The sequence below is a fragment of the Natrix helvetica genome (assembly GCF_964273705.1).
Source record: "Natrix helvetica genome assembly, chromosome: 11".
Classification (NCBI taxonomy): Eukaryota; Metazoa; Chordata; class Lepidosauria; order Squamata; family Natricidae; genus Natrix; species Natrix helvetica.
In genome coordinates this window covers 5,073,218-5,100,255 of record NC_138562.1, presented here as the reverse complement: position 1 = coordinate 5,100,255, position 27,038 = coordinate 5,073,218, and the positions used below count along the sequence as shown (strand labels likewise).

The following is a 27,038-nucleotide window of genomic DNA, read 5'->3' as shown; positions in this document are numbered from 1 at the left end:
ACGGAAAGAAAATGAGCAGCAGCTCTCAAGAGATTCAAACTGAAGTTTGCTTTTGTTCCAATGTTGTTTGGTTTCTCCACCGGTGTTGTGTGCTGATCGGTTGGCTTGCTGTATGACCATCCGGTGTTCAGTGGTTCAAGCCCAGTCATTTTCTGCAAGGGAAAGACATGCTGAGCATGCGGAGGGCATGCGGGCAAAATGGAGCAAGACCAAGAAAGAGACTTACCTATTCCCCCTATGGGAAATAGGTTCAAATAAGATGGGAGTTAAAGTGCAGGCAGGATGTGTTTTCAAACTGGTGCTGTTTGTGTATAGCAGAAAGCCCGAATTCAGACCAGTGGTGGGATTCAATTTTTTTACTACCGGTTCTGTGGGCGTGGCTTGGTGGGTGTGGCGTGGCTTGGTGGGCGTGGCTTGGTGGGCATGGCAGGGGAAGGATTCTGTAAAATCTCCATTCCCTCCCTGCTCCAGGGGAAGGTTACTGCAAAATCCCCATTTCCTCCCAATCAGCTGGGACTCAGGAGGCAGAGAATAGATGAGGGCGAGGCCAGCCAGAGGTGGTATTTACTGGTTCTACGAACTACTCAAAATTTCTGCTACCGGTTCTCCAGAACTGGTTAGAACCTTCTGAATGCCACCTCTACTTCAGATGCCTCCCTCTTATTACAATAAGACGTGGATATCTGAAATCTGGCTCTGCTCTCCACAAACAGAAACACAGTTTCCCATAACCCTCTTCCATACAAAAGTGAAGTCAATTACTTAGCTCCACCCCTCCCTATTTTAACTTTTAATTCACGCTGTGCATTTCTTTTCCTCCTGTTAGTCTGAAGTACAAAGCTGCTGTTCCCTCCTGTTAAATCAGCTGCCCAGAGTTGCGGAGGGGAGTTACCAGCTTGAACAATTTCTGTGGCCCCCTTTTTTCTACTTTGGCACATCTGATTTTGTTTGAAAAGTGACCTAAACAAAAGTCCTGCTTTGCCTCCCGAATATTGTAGTGCAATCTCATTGGCTCAGCCTTGAATCTGTTTTCCATTAAATAAATTCTGGCCTCAAGAGATACTGCAAGAATCTGAATCGCCGCCCCCCATTCCACTGCTTGGATGAATTTCTCCACTCGCCCTTTTCCTCCAAGTAACAGATGACCCCCTTGTCTTGGACATGCCTCATGGTGGGGCTTTACTTGAGCCACAAAAACAGTTTGCACATGACAAAGTGGTAATGGGAGATGACACCGTTTATGCTGGGTTTAAGTTTTGTTTGTGGTCATTGGAACTGTGCACCATTGCTCTCCAATCTGCCTCTTTTCTTTCGCTATAAGTCAAAAACAAAGAAACAAACCACGGTGCATTTATTATTATGAGCTTAAGTCTTTCTAAGCCAATTTGGATACCAATTAGGATGCTGTCCAGACAGTTTAGCTCTCAGTTATGCCCATCACTATTGTCTTCTCCAGAGTGATACAATAAGGGGAAATTGCTTTTCCGTCCCAACCTTTAGAATGAAGGGCAGGGAGCCAGGAGGAGACCTTTTGGCTTTTCACGGATTGGATGAGGCATGATTAATTCAGAATTGATTTGCTAGGTTGCATCCAGGGCAGCTTCTGCCCCGCCTTCCTGCCCTTCCACAACAGAATTTCACAATAGGATGCATTGAGTGGCTGAGATTGGCCCAAGGTCACTCCAAGAGCTTCCATCCCTATGCATGGACCAGAGCTCGGATTTCCTTGGTCCTAGTTCAGCACCTTAACTGCAACATCCCAGTTCTCCTCATTTCTGCTTCATGCCAGTTGTACTGGATTGGTGAGATTGAAGTTAATGGGTGTATTATTATCCCATCCTTACATTATCTTGCCATAATTCCTGTCTGATTTGTACCCCCATCTGCCTCCTTTCCCATTTCCTTGTCTTTTGCAAGGGCAAGAGTGATTTTTTTGTACTGGATTGGTGAGATTGAAGTTAATGGGTGTATTATTATCCCATCCTTACATTATCTTGCCATAATTCCTGTCTGATTTGTACCCCCATCTGCCTCCTTTCCCATTTCCTTGTCTTTTGCAAGGGCAAGAGTGATTTTTTTTCACCTGGCCTCTTGAAGTTGGAACTCTGGTGATTTGGTGGAGGCAGATTGGAGAGAGAGTGGTAATCTAGCTGAAAGTCAGCTTCCTCTTTCCCCCATTGGCCTCTTGCTGCAGGGAACTTACCCTGTTTCCCAGAAAATAAGACCTCTCCAGATAATAAGCCCAGTTGTGCTTTTCAGTACATGCACTAAAATAATCCCTACCCTGAAAATAAGCCTTCCCCCAAAATATTGCAACACAGCAACAGCCATCAGGTGACCATGCTCGCCGCCTCCTGCACCTGCACAATATATATTGTCCATTTAGTAATTTTAATTGTTTTAATCTTGTTCTTTGACATGGACTGTACACCGCCCCGAGTCCCTTTCGGGAGAGGGGGCGGTCTATAAGCGCTAATAAATTCAAATTCAATTCAATACCTCAAAAATAATAAGGCCTCCCTGAAAATAAGGCCAAGTGCTTATTTCGGGGGTCAAAAGAAAATAAGACCCTGTCTTATTTTCGGGGAAACATGGTATGAGGAGCAAACAAAGAAGGCATTTGCAAATCTGCTGCCTAGGAATAGTCCTGCTAACTTGATAATTTGGATCGCTTGAATTTAATTTTTATCTCTTTAAGTACTTGGATCTTCCTGATTTTGTTGCATGGGGATTTCTTAAGCCACCTTAGAACAGTGGTCACCTGGGTGGCCGGAAGCTTTTGATGAAGAATTGGGCCCCCATCCGGTTCTCCTCCTGAGAGGTTGCCTACTGCAAAAGGCACCTGGCAGAGTCTCCTGCTGAGCTTGTGGCACGATGGTCCAAGGAAGAGTTATCCAGCTCTCTGGGCTGAGCTTTGAGACTGAGGCCTTCAAGATTAAACCCCAGAGGATAAATATCAGGGAGGCAGAGGAGACCCCAGAAGGAAGGAGCCCAGTAGAGCTGCCTGCCAGATGTTGTGGTCCACCGGCGGCCTCTGGAGCTAGCGGCAGAGTCAGACAGTGAGGAGGTTGGAGAGGAACATGGGCCAGTTCTGGAGTCTGGGTAAGGCCTGGACGAAGGCTCTGCATCAGAGGCAGAGAGGGGGCCAGAACCATCTGGGAGTTATGTGCTGCCTCCAGAGTCTGACATCAGTGAGGCAGAAGAACAGTGTGAGCCTATTCCCAGTCGGCACATGCGCAGAACTGCCAGAAAGCAAGAACAGTTAAGACAAAAGGGGTGACTCAAGAGTAAGGCTTGGAGATGATTGGCCCCTCCCATAAGACATAAAAGAAGAGAAAACGGATGTGAGCTTTTGCAGGAAGCAACTTTTTTCGTTCTGGTCGGTTTAAACTCTGAAGCTCCGTTTTGACTCTGTGTTCCGTTTGGCCTTGCAAAACTAATTGGCAATTAGGTCTGTGGCAGCATTTCAAGAGAGATAAAGGTGGGTGCTTATCAGCCTTATCCCGAAAGACTGTGGCAGACTTCTGTCAGACTCTTCACAAACTGTGACTCTCATTATGGGCTTGAATGACCATAATTCACAGACATTGAAATAAAAAGAGGGTTTTGGGGACTAAGCGTGTGATTTTTAATTGTCTCAGGAAGCCTAGATCTGAACACCGGGTTTGCTGCTAGCAGTGGGGAAGCCTGTTGTGATCTGAGAGAGAATATTTTCCCTGTCAGGATCTCTAAGGGGTCTCCCTCCATGGGGGCTTCCCCAGCGCCAGCATTGTATTCTTTGGGCATTCTTTCCAAGGTTTTTCAGTGTCTTCAGCTGAAGTTGTAATTTCTCGATCATGCATTTCTGGCGAAGGGCGGGAAGCTCCGTCCACCCGGTGAGTCTTCCCCCTATGGCTGCATTTCTGAGGAATGGCCTCAAAAGAGCCACAGAGGCTTCAGGCTTTGTGCAAAATGGAGGAGTTTTCTTTGAATGGTAGCAGCTGAGCGCTTCCCCCTGCCAGAGTTGGCAAGCAGATCTTTGTGGGCAGAAAATGCTGAAAGAGGCTTTTTTTTTTGCAGAGAGGAAGAGTAGAAATAAGGGGCTTCTCTAATTCACAGGGCTCATCTCAAGCTCTCTTCCTTCCTCTTTGTGTGGCGGGCGGAGGGGAGGAGTGGGAGAGAGAGGAATGGCGTTTTAAAAATCTCCATCTGCAGGATTCAAGCGTTGTGCCCCACTTCAGCATTCAGGGTTTGCCTGCAGGTCAGGCCTGTGCAGGGCTGTCTAGGACAGGGGTGTCCACCCTTGGCAACTTTAAGACCTGTGGACTTCAACTCCCAGTTGAGTCTAGTGAGTGTTTGGCTCACTCATCTCCAGCAGGAAAAGAATTTGGCACAAGGGATCCACCAAGAAAGAGATCTTGGCACAAAGGATCTTGCCAGGAAAGCACCCTCCCTCCCTCCCTCCCCTTCTCTCTCTCACACACACACGCACACATGTCCAATTGTCAGCAACAGGTCTTTGAAGGACCTGTTCCTCTTTGCATCCTTTTTTATGCTATTTTAAAAGGTAAAGGTTTCCCTCACACATATGTGCTAGTCGTTCCCGACTCTAGGGGGCGGTGCTCATCTGTGTTTCAAAGCCAAAGACCCAGTGCTGTCCAGAGATTTCTCCGTGGTCATGTGGCTGGCATGAGTAAACGCCAAAGCACACAGAACGCTGTTACCTTCCCACCAAAGGTGGTCCCTATTTTTCTACTTGCATTTTTTTAACATGCTTTCGAACTGCTAGGTTGGCAGAAGCTGGGACAAGTAATGGAGAGCTCACTCCATTACGCGGTGCTGGGGATTCGAACCATTGAACTGTGACACACTGATCGACAAGCTCAGCGTCTCAGCCACTGAATCACCGTGTCTTCTAGATTAATGGTAGCTTAATATGAGCATACAGTAGATCTTTGCTTCCTAAAGAGAATGAAACCCAATTCTCTTTAATTGGCTCAGGACAGCCCCATAAACTATGCTTTATTTATGTCTTGTGGCCTTCTATTTATCTATCTATCTATCTATCTATCTATCTATCTATCTATCTATCTATCTATCTATCTATCATCTATCTATCATCTATCTATCTATCTATCTATTTATCTATTTATCTATTTATCTATTTATTTATCTATTTATTTATCTATCTATCTATCTATCTATCTATCTATCTATATCTATCGTTATTTATCTATCTATCATCTATCTATCTATCTATCTATCTATCTATCTATCTATCTATTTATCTATATTTATTTATTTATCTATTTATTTATCTATCTATCTATTTATTTATCTATTTATGTATGTATGTATGTATGTATGTATGTATGTATGTATGTATGTATGTCTTGTGGCAGTTGCCTTCTGTTTCAAATTAAGAACTGCTTGTCAGTGACGTGTAGTCTGTACTTGATCTAAAACCAAAGTAAAAGCACCAACTCCTGCAGGCACGGGGGCCTGGAAGAGAGTGTGGAAACCAACGATTCAGGAGGAGGGTTGCTGCTCGTATCCCCAAATGATGGCTTAATGCAAACTGTTCTTTACACAAAGCTTGATTAGCATGTGGAACCACCAGATGTCGTGCTGGCTACTGTGTTTATTGGTCATAGCAAAGCAATTTGCAAGTGTGCATTGCTTAATAATGTGACTGAAGATTGGGAGCCCATTTTCACTGGCAAAGCACTTGGGACGCCACAGGCACCCCCGACACAAGTGACATGCCCCCCTGCCCCCCCTTCCTGAGGTCAAGCACAACCCTGATGCAACCCCCCCCCCAATGAAATCGAGTTTGACACCCCTGGTCTCCAAGGATTCCAGCAGCATAGAGAGTTTGAGGAAGTAAACCAGGGTAGAATGCTTGCCCAACCCCGATCTTCATGCGTTATCAATAGCATCACATGACCTCTCAGTGCCATGGTCAAACCTAATAAACCTGAAGAACGGCCCAGTCATCTCCTGAGCATTGGAAAAAAACTATTGGCTGTCTGAAGGTTCAGAAAATAAGATGAAAGGAAACTCCCACCTTCTAGTTGGGCTTTCTGGAGAAGCCTTCTCTTTTGTGCCTAGCACCGTGATGGCAAACCTATGGCACGCATGCCACAGGTGACACACAAAGCCCTCTCTGTGGGCACGCCAGCTGTTGCCCCAGCCCAGCTCCACCGCCAGTCGGTCTTCTGCTGCGCATGCACGGCGCTAGGGATTCGAACCACTGAACTGCCAACCTTTCTGATCAACAAGCTGAGCAACTTAGCCACTGAGACACCACGTCCCGTCGCATTACCAGCATTACCAGCCTGGTTTATCTGCAGCCCGCCTACCTGGCCTTTTGCTTCTTTGTGGTTTGTTGGCCTTCAAACAAGGCTGAAGAGCATAAATGGCTCTTTTTCGGATTCTACTCCATGAGCCAAGCATGGCAATCAGAGTCTTTTGCTGCCTGCCCTTCAAATCAATTCATGTGCCACCAAGCAACTCTGTTGAATGCTGATTTCATATGCAATTCTGGGGAGCTGGTCAAAACAGTTACCTTCTCTTGGTGTTTAAGACCGAGTTGCTTTTGGTTATGCAAGTATTTTTTAAATTTCCAAATTCCAGAATGCATAGAAAAAGAAAGCAGATGAGCTTTGAAGGCGCTTTAGAGATTGTGACTCAAAAGTACCATATTTTGGGGCGTATGAGACGCACCGGAGTATAAGACACACCAAGATTTTGAAGAGGCAAATTTTTAAAAAAGGGTTTTGCACTCTGCAGACCTCCCAAAAATGTCTCATTTTTCGTCAAAAAAGGGCATGCATAGCCTTTAGGAGGTTTGTAGAGTGGCCCTGGGGGTGGGGTCGGGTAAAAATGGGAAAAAAACGGCCCGTTTTCACAAAAAACGGGCCAGTTTTTTTGTCAACAATGGACATGCATAGACTTTAGGAGGCTTGTAGAGTGCTCCTGGGAACCTGGGGGGGGGGGCAAAAACCCTCCTCAGCCCCCAGGAGCACTCTACAAGCCTCCTAAAGGCTATGCACAACCATTTTTGCAAAGGGGTCAAGGTTTCAGGAGGCCAAAAATGCGGTAGTCAGTGTATAAGACGCACCCAGATTTTAACCCTCTTTTTTGAGAGAAAAAGGTGCATCTTATATTCAGGAAAGTAAATCAATTCATATATGCTGCCTACAGATTCAGTTGCACTGAGAGGGAAAAATAACACAAGAAGAGGAAGCATCAAAATCATGATTACTCATGTAGGAAGGGAAAGTATCAAGATCACAAGAAGTGATTATGCCACACGTGGAACTCTTGAGTCCAGTTCTGGTCACTATAATACAAAAAGGATGTTGAGACCCTGGAAAGTATGAAGAGAAGAGCAAAAAAGATGATAAAGGTCCCTTCCAGCCCCGTGACTCTATATACTTACGTTTTACCCCTTTGAGTTGTTTATAAAAAGTAATAAAGGCGGGATACAAATAAAATAAATACTTATAAATAATAACAATTAATGCCTTGAAAACCTGATCAATGAACATGAACATGAAAGGGTCAATGTAATAGCCATCCTGAAAAAATGTGGTTTTGAATGGAAGTATAATTTATATGCAATTAGTCAGTTGGATACCCATTCCGCTTCACTACAGAACTATGTGATTGGGCTTGATAAATTGACAATTAAAGCTTGAACATTAATCAATAGTTACGATCGGCCTCTCCTCTCCCCTTCTCTCCCTCAGGCCCATCCCCAAGTGGCAGTTGGAATAGAGTTATTTTCAGGTGGGGAGGGGGAGTAGAACGTCTAACTCCTTAGCATGAGGGCATGGTAATAATAATAATAATAATAATAATAATAATAATAATAATAATAATAATAATAATAATAATAATAATAATAATAATAATAATAATAATAATAATAATATAAGAAATACTAATGATCTGATGGTCATTTCAAAAAAATCCTTTCTTGGCAAGCACCTAGAAACCAAGGGGAACATAGGTGCCAAATTTCAAGTCTGTAGGCTTTACAGTTCTGGAGATTTTGTGATGACTCGTGAGTGGACTTTTGCTTATATATATATATGTATAGATAAATCAAAGCACATTTTTGCCTTATAAGGTGCAATATCTCCAGTGAAGGTCTCAAAAGTGGGCAAAGGCAGGGCTCTTGCAGGGCTGGTGTTGCAGTCCGACAGTTTCGCAGATCCGTTCAGGCAGAGGACTGTTCTGCAGAAGAACCAAATTCAGAGCAGCCCTGCCAATGTTTTCCTTCCTTCTTTCCTTCCTTCATAGACAGACCTATGTTGACTCCAGCATGGAAATTATTTTTAATGCACATAAAGCCTCTCTTCTGCATGTTTATTTTAAAACTGGCGAAGGCAGTTTAATAGCCATGGAGAGCAGCGAGTTGGTAAACATTTACTCTGCTGCTGCTCTCGGATTCCTGATTCCGTTGCAGATAGTTTTCATTAAAAAAACAAAAACATTGAGAAGCTGCCATGCTATAAAATAGTGTGCCAGCCTTCAATGTAAGATTTATTTCCAAGAATATTTTGTTGGCCCCAAAGGCATTTTTGGCAGGCAGAAGTCAGGAGCTGCATCCAGGGCGCTCTGTGGAAGCTGCAGAGGCCAGCTGGGGCCATGGGTGGGGCCAGGAGCAAAGGGGGAGGAGCCAGGATAAGGCAGGCAAGCCAGTCGCTAGGGGGCAGTAGCCTCTTTGTAAGCAGGTGATGTTTGGGGGTAGCCCAGCTTTCATTCAGAAGTCCCTGGGGGCCAAGGTTCAGAATCGGTGCTTTGCTTCAGCTATGAGGTTTCTGCAAATTGAATTGCTCTACTTGTATACTCATGTGTGATATTCTCCCATTTAAACTTTCCCAGATTATTCCTTGGCTGTCCAGAAATTCTCCTTGACACTCCAGTCCTTCCAGTTTGACTTCATTGGGGACACTCTGACAGATGATGAAATCAACATTGGTAAGTGCTTTTTTGGCCAGCTGCCTCTTTTGCCTTGTCAGGGCTAGGTGCTAGAAGTCCATTTCATGTCCTGCTTGAGTAATAAAATTATTGGTTGTAATTCACTTTGAATATCTTACATCAAACCTCTCGGGCATACTTAACGGCCTCTCCATAACTGCCATGTTAGCCCTCTTGTGATGGGCAGATCACTACTTAGGATGATTAGGGGACTGGAGACTAAAATATATGATGAATGGTTACAAGAACTGGGCATGGCTAGTCTATTGAAGAGAAGGACCAGGGGAGACATGATAGCAGTCTTCCAATATTTGAGGAGGGGATCAACTTAGAGAGATACTAATACCACTTTATAAAGCCTTAGTAAGACCTTACCTAGAATACTTTATCCAGTTTTGGTCACCACACTATAAAAAAAGTCATTGAGACTCTAGAAAAAGTACAGAGAAGAGCAATCAAGATGATTAGAGGACTGGAGCAGTGGTGGGTTTCAAACATTTTTGGAACCTACTCTGTTGGTGTGGCCTCCTTTGTGGGAGTGGCTTGCCGGCTGATTTCTTTGCCCCAATGGATGAACTACAATAAGATTAAAATAAGTACAAAACCAATAAAAGAGCTACTTACAGAAGGAAGATGACTGTTCTTGCTAGTCTTCAGTATCACGGACTCCAATGAATGGGCTGCACAAAGAAGAGACACAGAAATGAACTCTTTCATTGCATGCACTGCATTGGGATGAAACCAGCACACAAAATAATAGAAAGGGAAAATTACTCTCCTTTTTTGCGTCTTCTGCACCACCACCTCACCACCTTGCTCCAACAACCTGCACAAAGGAGAGACACAGAAAGCAAGACTTTAATTGCATGCACTGCATTAGGATGAAACAAGCACACAAAATAATAGAAAAGGAAAATTACTCTCCTTTTTTGCGTCTTCTGCACTACCACCTCACCACCTTGCTCCAACAACCTGTACAAAGGAGAGACCCAGAAAGCAAGACTTTAATTGCATGCACTGCATTAGGATGAAACAAGCACACAAAATAATAGAAAAGGAAAATTACTCTCCTTTTTTGCGTCTTCTGCACCACCATCTCACCACCTTGCTCCAACAACCTGCACAAAGGAGAGACACAGAAAGCAAGACTTTAATTGCTTGCACTTCACTATCTCAAGGATGAACACAGCACAGACCACACCACACACAGCAATAAAGACAGCTACTTACAGAGGAAGGATCCCTGGCTTGCTGGTCTTCTGCACACCACCTTATCGATTTACTTTGCTCAAAAAACCTGCACAATGGACAGACACAGAAAGCAAGACTTTAATTGCTTGCACTACTATATTAAGGATGAAACAAGCACACAAAGCAATAAAAGAGCTACTTACATAGGAAAGATGATTGTCCTAGCGGTCATACTCTGTTGCCTCTTCATCCTGTTAAATAATACTAACTGCAGAAGAACTAAAACAATATTGGACTCAATTGTGGTTGTAAGCTGAGGACTACACTACAGGTAACAGAAGGGACCTCTGTTTTCACCCAACAATGTACAGTCTTTTCAGGAAGGATGTCTCCCAACAAACAGGAAAGATATAGTCTTTCATCCAAGAAGATAGTTCAAGAATGAATGTCATATTCTCAGAGCAATACAGATTTCCTTTTTCTGAAATTAGTTCTCAGTTCCAAAAAAACAGGAATATATGAATTAGGTTCAGTACTTAGATCAGTCCAAGTAGCTATTCAGAAGTTAGTGGTTAGAAGCAATAGTAAAGCAAGATATGGAATTAAAACCAGAAATATTTTGTTGGCTATTTGAAAGGGAGTACAATATATATTTAATTTTACACATGTTAGCAGCTGCTGGAATTGTGTTTGCACAACAGTGGAAAAACAGAGATATGAAAACGAATAAATATTACAATGTGCAGGAATAAATAAATTGACAATTAAAATCAAGAAGGCTTTGAATACTTTTTCACGTGGGATTTGTTTTAGCAATTGCTAACTAATGGAAACAGAAATTAGAAATCCAAAAGTATGAAAGAAAACGCCAATTATGTAAGGAAAGGTGCCTAAAATGTATAAGGAAATATTACTAGATCATTATTAATGCGTAGATAACTGCGGGACATTACAAACCCACACCCACACCCACACAAACTATGACAGTGCCAGAAAAACACCAAAAAATAAGAATTCCCTCCCCCAAAAACTGCAAATGAAACCAGTTTTTTCCTCCTAACCCTAAGGACAGGAAAGACAAAACCACTGGAATAAAAACCATCAAGGCATTGTGGGAAATTATAAAGGACAGTGCCAGGAAGCTCACAGAACCATCAACCACCTCAGAATTACCTAAACAACGAGGGTGAAACACATTAAATGTGGCAAAGCTGCCTTGCACCAACCTGGCCTGCCCATGGAAAAGCAGCCACTTTGAGATACATAAACCTGGTCTGAACACTTTTAAGCAACATATTGCATCACAAAGAAAACATTTGCAAAAAGGAATAACATTTCTTGCAGTAAATATATTTTATAAACAATTAAAAAATAAAAATTCCCAAAAAATAACTTAAAAAAGATATTCTATAAATAAAAAAAATCCTTAAAAACCATTGTTAAGTATTCCACCAGCAATAATTTATACTGTAACTATTTTAAGGTATTGTACCAGCCATAGTATACTGTAACCATTATTCCACCAGCAATAATTTATACTGTAACCATTTCAAACTATTCCACACACAATAGTTTAAAATGAAACCATTCAAAATATTCCATACACAATAAATTACAATAAAACGATTTGAAACAATTCTATGCACAATACATTTTAAAGTATTGAGTATAGAATATTTTAAAATGGTTTATTTTAATTTATTTTGGATAGAATCTTTTTAAAAATAGTCTAAGACAATTTAAAAAAAGAATCCACACACAATAAATTGAAGTAAACCATTTTAAAATATTCTATACTCAATACTCTTAAGTAAAATTATTTTAAAAAATTCTATGCACAATAAATAAAATATTATTTTAAAATACATTAAAAAGATAAAAGAAAAAAAAAGGTTACTTACCAGCAGGCAGAATCAGCAGCACTCCGATGCGATGGATGGATGCAACAGGCAGCAGACAGGCAGAGAGACAGCAGGACAGGTAAGACTGTCACTAAGCAGGTCGCCTGGCAGGCTTAGCCAGCCAGGCGAGGCTGGAGAGGGGGGGCGGGGGGTTTTGGCCTTCCCTCGTGGAGGCTTGCTGCCTACTGTCCCCGCCAGCTCACCGCTTCAGTGAGGGAAGACCTGAAGGCCTCCCCGTGAGGAAGCTAGCCTCCCGCCCCCCCCTCCCGCTTAGTTGCTTACCTGAGGGAAGCAGCAAGCTCCTGGAAGGCAAAGGGAAGGGAGTTTTGAAATGGAGGACCCGCTTTTAAATGGGTCGCCTCCAGTCCGCTCACTGAACCAATCAGTGAGCGGCGGGCTGAGCTAGCCTAGTTTAGTGCGGACGGTAGGGGGAGCGAGCGAGCTGCGTCGGGACGGCAAGGGCGATCGAGCGACAGGGCCGGTGCCAGTTCCCAGAAGTTACTTCCGGGTCAGTTACTTCCGGGTCGGTTACTTCCGGGACTGTTAACGATCCAGTTCGCCTGAACCAGTGCAAACCGGCAGAAACCCACCACTGGACTGGAGACTAAAACATATGAAGAACGGTTACAGGAACTGGGCATGGTTTGTCTAGTGAAGAGAAGGACCAGGGGAGACATGATAGCAGTGTTCCAATATCTGAGGGACTGCACAGAGTGGAGGGGGTCAAACTATTTTCCAAAGCACCTGAAGGCCAGACAAGGATATAATGGGTCAAAACTGAACAAGGAGAGATTCAACCTAGAAATAAGGAGGAACTTTCTGACAGTGAGAACAATCAAACAATGGAACAGAAGTTGCCCTTGGAGGTTGTGGCAGCTCCATCACTTGAGACTTTCAAGAAGAGATTGGACTGCCATTTGTCAAAAATTGCGTAGGGTCTCCTGCTTGAGCAGGGGGTTGGACTAGATGATCTATAAGGTCCCTTCCAACTCTGTTATTCTGTTAAATCTGTTAAACACCTCAGATCCAGAGCAGGAGCCATGTATTAGGGCAGCTGAAGTTTCATTGAAAAGTTCAAGTTGTTAAGTTTAAAAATACAAACTATATCTGGCCTTGTTGATATGTCTACTAGATTTATGTCTTGTTTTCCCCTGATCCAGGGATCCATGTAGCCGCCTAGGGAACCCAGGAACAGCTGGAATGTGTGTTTCCAAGAATGGGATCCTCCCGCCTTTGGTTTCTCCTTCCCAGGATGATTTGGGAGGCCCTTAACACAGTGCAACTTCCTTCTCTTGAAAAAAGTGTGTTCATTCTCCCATTCCTCTTTTTTTAAGAAAAAGGAGTTGTATGATACTCTGTCCTGATCAGAAAGTGGGCTTCTACTTATTTCCATGGGAAGGAAATGAACTGGATTTCTTCTTTTTGAGAATGCTTTTCTAACCATGTGCTTACTATTCACATTTCTTAGCTGATAAACAAACAACCCAGTTGTAAATGATTACTTTGCCTATTAATATTTGAGATGGATGCATTGATGGATGGATTGAGAGGTGCAAACGTCAGATCAGGTTTTAAAAAAAAATTATTGCAGTATGTAGGAAATGTTTGTAAAATCATGCAGAATTTAGATTTGGGGGAAGAATAAGTAGAACAGGTGAAGGTGTCCTCTCAGGTGAGTGTGGGGGCACCCTGAGGGGAAGGCAGAAAAACTGAAGGAGGGAAAAGTTTGATCAGTTGCGAAATAGATTTGGCACAGCATAAATATCCAATCGATGATTCTACGTTACCCTCTAACAGTGGTGCCTAACCTTTTTGTCAGCTTGTGCCAAAAGTGTGCCTGCACCCATAATGCAATGTGTGTGCGACACCCCTCCATGCTCTGCCCCCTGCGCATGCACGCGCAACCCCCCACACTCCACCTGCCCCCCCCATCCCATTTTGGGCCTAGTAGACTCCTTGCAGCCCCCTGGGACCATAAATGGGCTGCGGGGGGATGCTGCACACCCCATGCTCCCCCTGTCCCCTATGCATGTGTGCAAACCCCCCCATGCACATGTGTCTTCTACATGCGCCCCACCCCACAGACATTCATGGCTGGTTGGAGGCACGCTGTAATGGCTCCTCTCCTAACTTAAGAAAGTGAAGACTCTTGAAACGGTTTATTTCTTTAATTAAGAAGGATGGAAACCATTAGAGGCAAAGCAACATCTGAATCCCCTTAGGCAATGCAGGTAGAATTAAAGCAGTAGTGACCCCTCCCGTGCAAATTCGTCTCCTGGCAAAGAACACAAAGTGGTCCTGGGGCAGAGCCGAAGCAGCCACATTTGCCGCGGTGAAGAGACTGCTGTCAGCAGACACGTTCCTGGTTCAGTACAGCCAGACCCTGCCACTTGTGTTAACTTGTGACGCTTCTCCGTTTGGCGTCAGAGCCGTTCTCAGCCACCGCATACCAATGGAACCCAGGCACCCATAGCCTATTACTCAAGGACCTTGTCCGCTGCTGAGCGGAACTACAGCCAGCTGGACCGTGAGGCTTTGGCTGCAGTGGCCGGTGCAAAAAGGTTCCGTGAGTACATCTATGCCCGTGATTTTGAACTCGTCACGGACCACAAACCGCTACTGGGCTTGCTGGCTGGGGATCGGCCTACTCCTGTGTCATTGTTGCCGCGAATGACCAGATGGACTATTTTCCTCGTAGCCTACATCTATCGCCTCGTCCATCGACCAGGCTCAACTTTGGGGCATGCCGATGCTTTGAGTCGCTGCCCTCTGCCAGAACTACTTGCAGACCCTACCGCCGAGACGCCAGTGCTTCTCATTGACTGCTTAGAGACTGGTCCTGTCTCATCTACTGATGTTGCCCGCCACTCTGCAAGAGACTCCGCGAGCAAACAAATTTTGAACTGGGGGTGGAAGGGGTGGCCCAAGGGGCCTGTTGAGGCTGATTTCAAAATGTATTATTATAAAAGAGATGAATTGTCTGTTATTAATGGCTGTTTGCTGTGGGGGAACTGGGTCGTTGTTCCACCCAAACTGCGAGTTACAGTATTAGAGGCTTTAAACGTAGGGCATCCTGGAATTGTCAAGATGGAGTTACGTGTGGTGGCCTAACATGGACAGGGAGATCGAAAAATGGGTGGCTACCTGCACACCGTGCAAGGAGTCCGGACCAGCTCCCGCCCGCTAAGGAGTGGGGGTGACCTCAAGCACCATGGTCTAGGGTGCACATAGATTTTGCTGGCCCATTTCATGGCCAGACATTCTTAGTAGTTGTGGATGCCTACTCGAAATGGCTACAGGTAGTCCTCATGACCTCTATCACGGCAGAAGTGGTCATCAAGGTACTACGGAGACTTTTCTCCACACATGGCCTGCCCGATGTCCTGGTCTCTGACAATGGGCCCCAATTCACGGCCATGCAATTGAAGACCTATTTAGCAGCACAGAGAATCAGACATGCCCTGGTTGCGCCATTCCATCCGGCCTCCAATGGTCAGGTGGAGAGAATGGTGAGATCTGCAAAAGAGGCCCTATCCAGAATGGGCCCGGGAGATTGGCAAACACGGGTTGATCATTATCTTTCAATTCAACACATCATGCCAAGTGCTACTATGGGGAGAAGCCCCTCCGAGCTTCTCATGGATCGCTGGCTAAGGTCCCACTTACACCGGCTACACCCAAACTATTCTGCCACATCGCCCACAGACTCAACAAGCAAAATCCGGAATTTTAGCATAGGGGATTCAGTTTATGCTGACAACTACGCCTGGGGAACTCTGTGGATTCCTGCCACAATGATAGGCATCACCAGGCCTCGCTCTTACCTCGTAGAGCTCAAGGACCGTCAGAATTGGAGAAGGCACATTGACCAACTCCGTGGCCGCCTCTCCAACTCCACTCTTAGGCAGCCAGAGGTAACTCCTGCACGAGTTAGCCGAAGCCCTACCCAAAAGGAGCATGAAGTCACTCTTTCCACAGCCAACTCAAAACCGAAAACACCGGGATACTCATCTACTTGTGTTGCAGGCTCGCAGTGAGCTCCGAGCGAACCCTCTCTAGAAGCTCCAGCCACGGCCTGTGAAAGATTCCAGGAGCTTCCATCAGGCGAAGCTGCAGAGCCAACAGGTCCATCTGACCTGTCCGAAAAACACCCTCCGATTAAACTGCACAGGTCTGGCAGAGCTACCAAAAAGCCCGCCCACCTGCATGACTATGTCACAAGTCGGTTGATTCCATCTAAGAGGGGAGGGGTGTTAGATACTAGCAACTGTCATAATGGTTTCCACCAAGGTCCTCTGTTCCGGCGGGAACAGTGTTTCAATCTCATTGGTCGAAGGGTCTGACAGCTCCCTATAAAAGGGCTGCTGTCAGTCCAAAACTTCGCTGGATTGTACATAGTTGTTCTGTTACAATAAAGAGCTGTTGTTGCCTTTAGCCTGAGTGTGCCTTTCCTTTACCCAATCTAACAGTATCCTTCCTCTGGAGTGGGGAGGGAATGGGGATTTTGCAGTATCCTTCCCCTGCCATGCCCACTAAGCCACACCCACAGAACCGGTAGTAAATAATTTTGAATTCCACCACTGTTTTAATTTCTCAATGAATGTTTTCTCATTGCAGTATTTTCTCTCCTTTTCAGCTGAATCCTTTAAGGAATTTGCTGAGCTGCTGCAAGAGGTGGAACTTGAGAGGTCCATGATGGTAAGGACATTTCTCCTTCTTCCTTAGTCAGCTTGAAGATTCAGTAAATGGGACTCAGCCTCATCATTGCATGACCCAAAGGATGTTTGGCTTGGGCCCAGCATGTTGTGTTAATGTTGGAACATGGGAACTCTAAATCTTGGCTTATGATGGACAGGAAGGCCTGCAAGAACATTGTCCATGGGGTCACGATGGATCGGACACGACTTCTCAACTAACAGCCCACAACCATAGAGTGTACGCCCAGAGCGGCCACTGCTGGAAGACTTGGTTTGGAAGCCGCCGAAAAAGCCATGCTGGGATGGTGGCGATGGTGGTGGCGGCAGTGGAGGTGCCCTAGCTCTGCAGGGAGAGCTGAGCCAGGGCATTGTCAGGCTGGGAGGCGCGTGAGCGAGAGCAGAACTGCCGCTCGCGCAACACCCCTTTCCAGCCGGGCACAGCGCCATTCACTGAGCTAGGGGTATCGCCAAGCCACAGGAGCCAGGCGGCGGTGGCTAACAGGTGCTCACGTGGCTTGGCGATACCCCTAGCTCAGTGAATGGCGCTGTGCCCGGCTGGAAAGGGGGTTTGCCAGGTGGTTGCTCGTGAGCGTGGTCGCTTCATGGCTGTTGTGTTGCGTTGCTGTGACAGCACAGCACAAATGTTCGCCCCTGAGGCTGTGCCCAGCTCTTTGGAAGCCAGCTCGCAAGAGAGCAGCCGTCTGGCAACCCCCCTCTTCAGCTGGGCACAGCGCTGCTCACCAACCTAGCGGTATCCCAACAGCGCCAAGCAATGCGATCACCTTTGCTTCCCCTCCGGTTCCCGCAGCTTAGCACCTTTGGGATACCGCTAGGTTGGTGAGCGGCGCTCTGCCTAGTGGGAGGTGGGGGGGGGGTTGTCCAGGGAGCTTATTTGCAGGGGAGGGCTTATATTTTTGCCCACCAGCAAAATGTGGCATGGCCTCATTATCAGGACATGTCATATTTTCGAGGAAACACGGTACTTCAAAATTAGTTGTGGAGTACAATGGAAGACCAAATCATGCAGATTTAAAAGGTTCAGTCTTGTTGCCTATTTATTATTTGGCTACATTTTTCTTCATAGGTGCAAAATGCCAGTAATTTGTTGATCAAACCTCTTGAAAAATTCCGTAAGGAGCAAATTGGATTCACCAAAGTAAGTTCCTCTCTCTAATCCCATTTTATTTGTAACGTAACTGTATTAAGAGGAGACTGATGGCATTTTTTTTTTTTGCATGATTCTCAATGCTCATTCGAAGTATCTCTAGCCACTTCCTAAAAAGAAATAAATTGCAGAGTAGGGTCTCGGATGGCTACATTTAGCTATGTAGCTAAATACAGTAGCTATGTGGTTTTTTTAATAATTTCAAAAATTAGGATGTTCTGACTTTGCTCTTTCCATATTGTGAGCTATATGCAATAGTCTCCTGTGCAAAGTCTACAAACATTGTAAAACAGCTGAAGAAATACAAACATGTTTCAATCAGCCTTCTGGAAAGTCACAAAACTATTTTTCGGATTATAAGACAGACCGAAGTATAAAACGCACCAAGATTTTGAAGAGGCAAATAAAAAAAAAATTTTTTTTGCACTCTGCAAACCTCCCCAAAATGGTCTGTTTTTCACAAAAATGGGCCCGGTTTTTTTTTTCAAAAAAAAAAAAAAAAGGCATGAATAGCCTTTAGGAGGCTTATAGAGTGATCCTGGGGGATGCCCTTCAAAAAAGCAAAAAATGGGCCATTTTTCGTGAAAATGGGTCTGTTTTTTGTTAAAAAATGGCATGCATAGCCTTTAGGAGGCTTATAGAGTATTCCTGGGGGCTGGGGGGAGGACAAAATTGAGCAAAAAACGGCCTGTTTTTCACTCATTTCCCCAGCCCCCAGGAGCACTCTGAAAGCCTCCTAAAGGCTCTGCATGGCCATTTTGGTGAAGGGGCTGGGTTTCGGGAGGCAAAAAATACTTTATTCAGTGTATAAGACGCACCCAGATTTTCAGCCTCTTTTTTGAGGGAAAAAGGTGCATCTTATACTCCAAAAAATACGGTAACTTTCACATTTGGTGATTTGTTAAGTGCCACTTTTTACCCAGTTGGGAGTGAGTCTCTCATTTCAAGGAGCTCCTTGGAGGTGAGCGACCTTTTCCAGCCTCTCTGTTTGGGCCAGCGTGACCCACAGACACTTGCAGAGGGGTGGTGGTGTTCCCATTCCTAGAGTCTAGACCAAGCTTCAACAACCCAAGGCTCTGGAGCCACATGTGGCTCTTTCATCCCTCTGCTGCGGCTCCCTGTCGGCTCTACGATTTTGAGAGGAGCTTCTGGTTTGGGGGGGGGGAGAAAGCAGCGTGCGCCAGGTGGAGGCTCTATAGCAAGGGGTGGGTTTTCCACAATTGATAGGGCTTTCAGTTAGGAAAAAGGATGCCACCCTATGAGGAGAGAAATAGAAAGAGAGAGAGAGAGAGAAATGCAGTAGGTAGGTAGGGAGAGAGAGAGAGTAGGTAGGTAGATAGATGTTTTCAGGTGTATTTATCCATGTGCTGGAGAAGGAAATCACTGTCTTTGTTTCTGCTGGGCACAGCACTTGATCAATGTAATTCTCATCAATCAGCTAAAGAGCTTTCCAAAAGGAAAAAAAAAGTTTTTGCACTCTGCAAACCTCCCAAAAATGGCCCTTTTTTGCGAAAACTGCCCGTTTCCCCCCAAAAAGGCATGAATAGCCTTGGGGGGGGGGCTTGCAGAGTGCTGGGGAGGGGGCAAAAAGGAGCAAAAACCGGCCCACTTTTCACGAAAATGGGCCCGTTTTTTGTAAAAAAAAAATTGCAAAGCCTTATGGAGGCTTATAGAGTGCTGCTGGGGGCTGGGAGGCAAAAACGTCCCGTATTTCGCTCATTTCTGCCCTCCCCAGCCACCAGGAGCTCTCTGAAAGCCTCCATAAGGCTAAGCACAGCCATTTTGGTGAGGGGGTAGAGCTTCGGGAAGCAAAAAATTATGTATTCGATGTATAAGACGCACTCAGATTTTCAGCTTCTTTTTGAGGAAAAAAGGTGCGTCTTGTACTCCGAAAAATATGGTATTTAGTCATATAGTGTAGAGCAGCGGTTCTCAAACTTTTTAAACAGGGGGGCAATTCACGGTCCCTCAGATTGTTGGGGGGCTGGCCAGTTAGGTGGTCATGTGACTGGGTGGGCGCCTGTTTTTTTGACCCCCTGGGGCATCTGTGCACCCGATTTTTCATTTCCCCCCAGCTCCAGAAGCATTCTGCAGGCAAAAACTGCTTGTTTTTTGGCCAAAACTGGGCTGTTTTCACCTGTTTTTTGCCTCCTGGGGCATCTATGCGCCCCGTTTTTCACCTGTCCCACCTCGAGAATCTCTCTGCAGGCCAACATTGTTGGCTTTATCTTTCAGTTTGCGAAGGTAAGTCCAGTGCTCAGCCAAAGGTTGGGCGGGGTGATGTGGGCGGGGCAGCCTCTTGGTCCTGCGTGGGCCGGATTAGTGGCTTTGGCGGCCTGCATGCGCCCCACTGGCTGTAGTTTGAGGTCTCATAGCGTAGAGTTTACTGTTCCCAGGTTAAGAATGTCAGACTTCAGCACAACCCCTGGACACAAACAGGCTGCCAATTACTCAAAATGTTAGATGGCGTTTTCCTTCCTTGAGTTGACAAACTACGGAAGCCACGTAATGCTTTCAGCCACACATTTTCAATATTAATTTATAATTTTTATTTATTGTTAATTGAATTTATATTGCCGCCTAATAGCCAGTGGTGAGTCAAGGTGGCTTACAAAGTTTAAACCCCATTTAAAATAGTAAGCTAATAAAAAGACTCCAATAAATTAACATAATAAAATCGCCCCCCACCTCCTGCCCCAGCGACAGCCGATCACACGAGCCATTGAATGGCTCCATCCCGCTCTGGCTTCCCCAGCCCACTGGCTGAACCAGGCCTTCAGAGCCTTCCGGAAGAGTATTAGAGTGGGGGCCATTCTAATTTCTGGGGGTGATGTTCCAGAGAGAGGGAGCCACCACAGAGAAGGCCCTTCTTCTGGGTCCTACCAGGTGTATCTCCCTCAGGGATGGGACCCGCAGCATTCCCTGACACCCCCTGCTCTGATGGGTTGCGTAGATGCGACCGGCAAGAGACAGTCCCTCGGACCACCTGGTCCTAAGCCATGAAGAGCTTTAAAGGTGACAACCAACACCTTGAATTGCACCTGGAAGAAAATTGGCAGCCAATGCAGCTCCTGCAGGAGAGGTGATACATGTGAATACCGAGGTCTGCGCAAAACCATGCGGGCTGCTGCATTTTGCACCAACCGGAGCTTCAGTTGTTCAGCCTGTTTTCACCTGTTTTCGTTCCCTTCTAAATTTGTGAATCAGCCTCACGGTGAATCATCAGTGTTCTTCCTACAGGGACTGCCAATCATTATTCAAAAAATGCAGAGGAATCTGGTAGCACCTTTTCTGACTAACAAAGTTTATCAGAAGTCATAAGCTTTTGTGAGCAACAGCTCATTTCATCAGAGGTATCGAATGTGAAGGTCCCAGAAGACGACCTAATTAATTTACGAGCCTCGAGACAAAGTTCAAAAGAAATCCAATCATTTATTAGGATCAACATTCTGGCGTGGACTCCTGTGGAGCCAAAACTGCTTTCGCTTATTATCTCATGTCTACAGCCTAGTTGGAGAATATGAGTTCGAGTGGCAATATTATTGAATTAAATTCAACGTGGTTCGTCTGAGGAAAAGCACTCACAAAAGCAGATGCCTTTTAATAAACTTAACTTGGTTTGAACAGAGGAGTAGGCTGCTGATTCTTGGCTACCACAGACCAGCATGGCTCTCTCTGATTCACAACTCTTCTTTTAAGCCAGTACTGAGGTAGACCAGATATCTGCTTCCTTTTATCAGATTAAAGGTAAAGGTTCCCCTCGCACGTATGTGCTAGTCATTCCAGATTCTATGGGGTGGTGCTCATCTCCGTTTCAAAGCCCAAGAGCCAGCGCTATCCAAAGACGTCTCCGTGGTCATGTAGCCGACATGACTAAACACCAAAGGCGCATGGAACGCTGTTACCTTCCCACCAAAGGTGGTTCCTATTTTTCTACTTGCATTTTTACATGTTTTAGAGCTGCTAGGTTGGCAGGAGCTAGGACAAGTAACGGGAGCTCACTCTGTTATGTGGCGCTAGGGATTTGAACTGCTGAACTGCCAACCTTTCTGATCTCAGCGTCTTAACCAGTCAAGCCACTACATCTCTATATCAGATTAAAACCTACATATTCTTTATAAGATGGCAACATTTATCTCTGTGATTTTAAAAAAAATAAATGGCCTTATCAGATAGCTGCTTGTAAAATGAAAATATAATCACATATTACACATATTTCCTATGTGGCTATGGCTAGTATAACCTGTAGCAGAAAATATATTTTATTTGAAGGAGTGGTGAACAATCTTTGGGACACCAATAGAGTTTTCTTCATCAGAGTCATGCGTGATAATAACACTCATTTTTCTTTGGAAAAACTTCTACTATGAAAATTGGTGGTAAGTTGCAAAGTTTGCACGAAAGCTGAGATCATGACTTTAAATTGGCTGTGTCTACGCATTTTTACTTGATGGAATTCATGTCAGAATTAAAAACATGTAATGTGTTTTTATCAAAAGCTCAAAAATACTTTTAAAGTGGACATTTCTGGAATATTTCAAGCATAGACTAAAGAAATAGTATTCTCAAAAGTCCTGTAGTGGATTTATGGCCTTTAAAATGGTAAAATGTTGTCTACAGATCTAAGATTCAGGTTGATTCATCAAAAAAATTGTATTTAGGGTGGATTGGAGTCCATGAAGGACATGTTTGAAAGGATGGACATCAGTTTTTCTATCCTGAAGATATATTAAAAAATGCAGGTTCCTTGACTCACATGATACAGTGATCAGTTAGCACCTTTTTGGGAGAGCATGTTCATGTATAGAAGCAGAAAATCTGTGGGGAAATCTTTGTGTTAACACATGTTATATAGCAAAGCTTTGGAATATGGTTATATTGAACAAGAAGGATCATATTAAGAAATTGGTAATGTGATAGTCCAGATGTCAAGGAATGGTTATTGGGAATGTGTGATGGATCTGTTTTGGAAAAGGCAGCATATTCTATAGTAGTTAATATTTGTTAAAGGTGGCTCGGTGGCTAAGACGCTGAGCTTGTTGATCAGAAAGGTCGGCAGTTTGGCGGTTCGAATCCCTATGGCCGCTTAACAGAGTGAGCTCCCATTACTTGTCCCTGCTTTTGCCAACCTAGCAGTTCGAAAGCATGTAAAAATGCAAGTAGAAAAATAGGGACCACCTTTGATGGGAAGGTGACAGCTTTCCATTCACCTTCGGTTTTGAGTCATGCCGGCCACATGACCATGGAGACGTCTTTGGACAGCGCTGGCTCTTCAGCTTTGAAACAGAGATGAGCACTGCTCCCTAGAGTCAGGAACGACTAGCACATATGTGCAAGGGGAACATTTACCTTTAATCTGATAAAAGGAAGCAGATATCTGGTCTACCTCAGTACTGGCTTATCTCCCGCCGGCCAGCTGATTTTTGGGTCTCTGCCGCGCATTTGGGAGATGTGTGCATGCGTGGGGGGGAACGTGTGTGTGTGGGGGGGTACAGCACGCACCCCCAAAACCCATTTCTGGTCCCAGGAGGCCTCAGGGAGGCCTGCTAGGCTCAAAATAGGGTTCAGGGGATCACACAGACATATATGGGGAAGCAGGGGGAGCGCGGAGGGGAGGGCGTGCATGCGCAGGGGAGCAGGGCGCGGAGGTGTTTGTCATGTGCGCATTGCATTAGGGATGTTGGCACTCGACAACAGAAAGGTTAGCCATCACTGTCATAGTCTGTAACGTCTATGAACTATACTTTTAATATTAATAGAAAGTATAATTCATATATAGTAGTAAAGTCTAAGGCAGCGATGGCGAACCTTTTTTGGCTCACGTACCACAAGTGGGGGGAGCGCAGGGGGGTCGTGTGTGGGCATGCCGCACCCATAATGCAATGCACGACCCCCAGTGCGCATGCGCACACTACAGGCGCGACTCCCCCAATTTGTACATGCTTTTTTCGCCCTCCCCAGGCTCCAGAGGCTTTATAGGAGCCTGGGGAGGGTGAAAACAGCCTTCCCCGCCCCCCCGGACGCCCTCTGGAGGCTTCAGGGAAGCCTCCGGACAGTCCCTGAAGCCTTCGGAGCGCTCAAAACAATCCTCCGAGCAATCCGGAAGGGACTTCCAGTTTTCTCAGAGGATCGTTTTGAACGCTCCGAAGGCTTCAGGGACTGTCCAGAGGCTTCCCTGACGCCTTCGGAGCACTCAAAACGACCCTCCGAGCAAACCGGAACAGGCTCCTATAAAGCCTCTGGAGCCTGGGTGAAAAATGGCTTTAAAAAAGGGTGAACTCAGCTGTCCAGCACGCACATGCGCGCTGGCCAGCTGACAGGGCAGCGCCTCGCGTGCCCTGACAAATGGCTCCGCGTGCCACAGCTTCGCCATCACTGGTCGAAGGGTTTAAAAGTTCATTTGTGGTTAACGATCTGCATAATTGTAATTATTCCTGGACTGAGTGCAATTTAACATTTTAGGGAAGGTCTGTGTTTGAAATAAACTGTTTTTCTGCACAGCAGAATAAACAAAGGTGAGATACAGAAGATGAGCATTCAATTCAGATTTGCTCATGAATATTCTGGGCAAATCATAGGAAAAACTAATCTGAGAATCCTCTGTTCACAGTGCTCATTGGCTAAGTTCAAACATAGGGGTGTGTGTGAGTGTGTGTGTGTGTGTGTGTGTGTGCGTGTGTAAACCAAAACACTTTCATTTTGGTCTTGAGGAGGCATTCCCCAGCCAGAAATTGGGGTTAGATAAAAATAATATTAGCAAAGTTTTTGAGCACACTCAGAACAATTTTCCTTCCTCTCCGAACATCCAAGTTTTAACCTTTCACGTGAATTGTGGTTTTGGCTCTTCCATTTGTGCTCAGTAGAGGTTTGTGCAAATTCTCTCTCCGTAGGAAAGGAAGAAGAAGTTTGAGAAGGATGGGGAGAAGTTTTACTCCATGCTGGACCGCCACCTGCATTTATCTTCCAAGAAAAAGGAGTCTCAACTTCAAGAGGTAAAGGAGAGCCTGATGGTTGGGTGATGGTCAGAGAACTCTGTTGGCTGTCTGTTGTTTATTTATGTCCAGCCATTTCTTCAGAATATCAAATATGTTGCTCTGCATTTTTCCCGTGCATCTTGTTCCTTTTCTGCCTGGCAGAAAGTTTTCTCCCACCCCTGAGTTCTCCCATCAGTGGATCCAGCCCACTGACTCTCCTCCACCCCAAGCAAATGGATTGGCACTAAGGTTACCAATCAATGGTTGACAGTTATCTCTCCGAACTGATTTAACAGGCCACAGTCATACAGATGTTGCACTCATTACATCTGCTTATTTTGGCACTTCTCTGGCAAGCAAAAGCATTCTGGGCTTTACATTTTATCCCCAGTGGCGGGCCAAGAAGGAACAAGAGCCACCCCTGCAACAACTTTGTTAGTTAGGTTGGTCTGAGAAAGTGGTCCTTGGACCTAGGTGTTGTGGCTTGCCAGCAGCCAGCAGAGCTGGCAGCAGATTCGGACAGTGAGGAGGTTGGGGAGGAAAGTCCTGGAGTTTGGAGAAGGCTTGGACGAGGGCTCTGCATCAGAGGCAGAGAGGGGCCAAGGCCATCTAGTAGTTATGTGCTGCCTCCGGAATCTAATATCAGCGAGGCAGAAGAACAGTGGGAACCTGATCTTAGTGTGCGCATGCGCAGAGCTGCCAGAAGGCAAGAATAATTAAGAAAACAAGGTCAACTTGGGAGTAAGGCTAGGAGATGATTGGCTCCTCCCATAAGACATAAAAGAAGTGTGAACGGGATGGGAGCCTTTGCAGGAAGCAATTAGTTCATCTGGTCGGTTCAAGCTTTGTAAAGTTCTGTTTGACTCTGTGCTAAGTTTGGCCTTGCTCTGCATTTGGCATTTAGGTCTCTGGCAGCATTGCCAGGGAGAAAAGGTGGGTGCGTGTCAGCATTCCCCTGAAAGAATGTGGCAACTCGAGCAGACATCTGTTGGAATCTTCACAGACTGTTTGTGAAGCCTTGGGGACTGTTAATGACCATAATTTACAGCCGCATAAATAAAAGAGGGTTTTGGGGACTAAGATTGTGATTTATGCTTTCTCAGGAAGCCTAAATCAGAACACTAGGTCAGCCAGTCAGTTCTGCTGGCTAAGAGGGGACCAAGCCTGGATTTTGCCCCCCACCCCCCACACGGGCCTTGCTTCCACATCCATGAATAGGGCGTAGAGGTGGACCCAAGTTGTAAATGAGTCTCTTCATGAAGACGGTTTGGGGAGCCAGTTTGGTCTGGTGGTTAAAGCGGGAAGCGGTGAATTCAAGTCCTGCCTTAGCCATGAAAGCCAGGGTAAAATAGGAGGAGGAAGAAGATGTGTTGGATACGTTTGGCGCTTTGAGTTATTTGTAAATGTAATAAAGGTGGAATATAAATAAAAATTCACAAACTGGCGAAATTGTGTGTTCAGCATTAGAGAGAATTAGTTGAACTTTACAATTCATTTCCCCCCTATTTGTTATGTAATGTATTGTTGATTTGCCCACTTTAATGGACACTTTGAAATGAATGCAAGTCTGAAATAGGAATTCTGGCCAATACAGTTTGTTCTTAAGAAACAATTCAAAACACATGGTGTTTTCTGTTCTGGGGGTATTTTCCTTCCCCCCTCTCACTCTTTCTACTTTTAGAAATAGCGTTCGACTACTCAGATTTATAGCTTCCTTAATTGCAGCAGAAAGATTGGTGTAGTATTTATTTTCTTTCTTTCTTTTTCTCTTCAGGCTGATTTGCTGGTTGATAAAGAGCGACATGTTTTTTTTGAATCTTCCCTGGAATATGTTTATCAAATCCAAGAAGTGCAGGAGAGCAAGAAATTCAGTATTGTGGAGCCTGTAAGTCTGCTGCCTCCCCCCCCCCCCTAGACTGACCGACTGGATTTTACAACCTTTTAAAAGTTGTATTGGAACTTTAGAACTGGGTAGTAAATGCCTTTTGGGTGGTCTGTCATAATTTTGAACAGTCACTAAGTGGCTGGTCACAAGTAGAAGGCCACCTGTGTACTCTTTAGTGTAAGCATTTACAATTTTGTTTCAGAAGGTGAAAAAAGTAAATACGAATTTTCATGAAGGTGAAATTGGTCCTCAATA

At 45.1% G+C, this 27,038-nt stretch overlaps 1 protein-coding gene across 2 annotated transcripts in view; it reads left to right on the top strand.

The window, feature by feature from the left end:
* The window catches only part of OPHN1 (oligophrenin 1), a 143,924-nt gene that overhangs the window by 32,988 nt on the left and 83,898 nt on the right, over window positions 1-27,038 (top strand). For both annotated transcript variants that reach the window (XM_081963986.1, XM_081963985.1), the window contains exons 2-6: window positions 8,875-8,970; window positions 16,699-16,760; window positions 17,844-17,915; window positions 24,815-24,916; window positions 26,673-26,783. In XM_081963986.1, coding sequence (XP_081820112.1) covers window positions 8,875-8,970; window positions 16,699-16,760; window positions 17,844-17,915; window positions 24,815-24,916; window positions 26,673-26,783 — 443 coding nt within the window. The remainder of the gene's footprint in view (window positions 1-8,874; window positions 8,971-16,698; window positions 16,761-17,843; window positions 17,916-24,814; window positions 24,917-26,672; window positions 26,784-27,038) is intronic.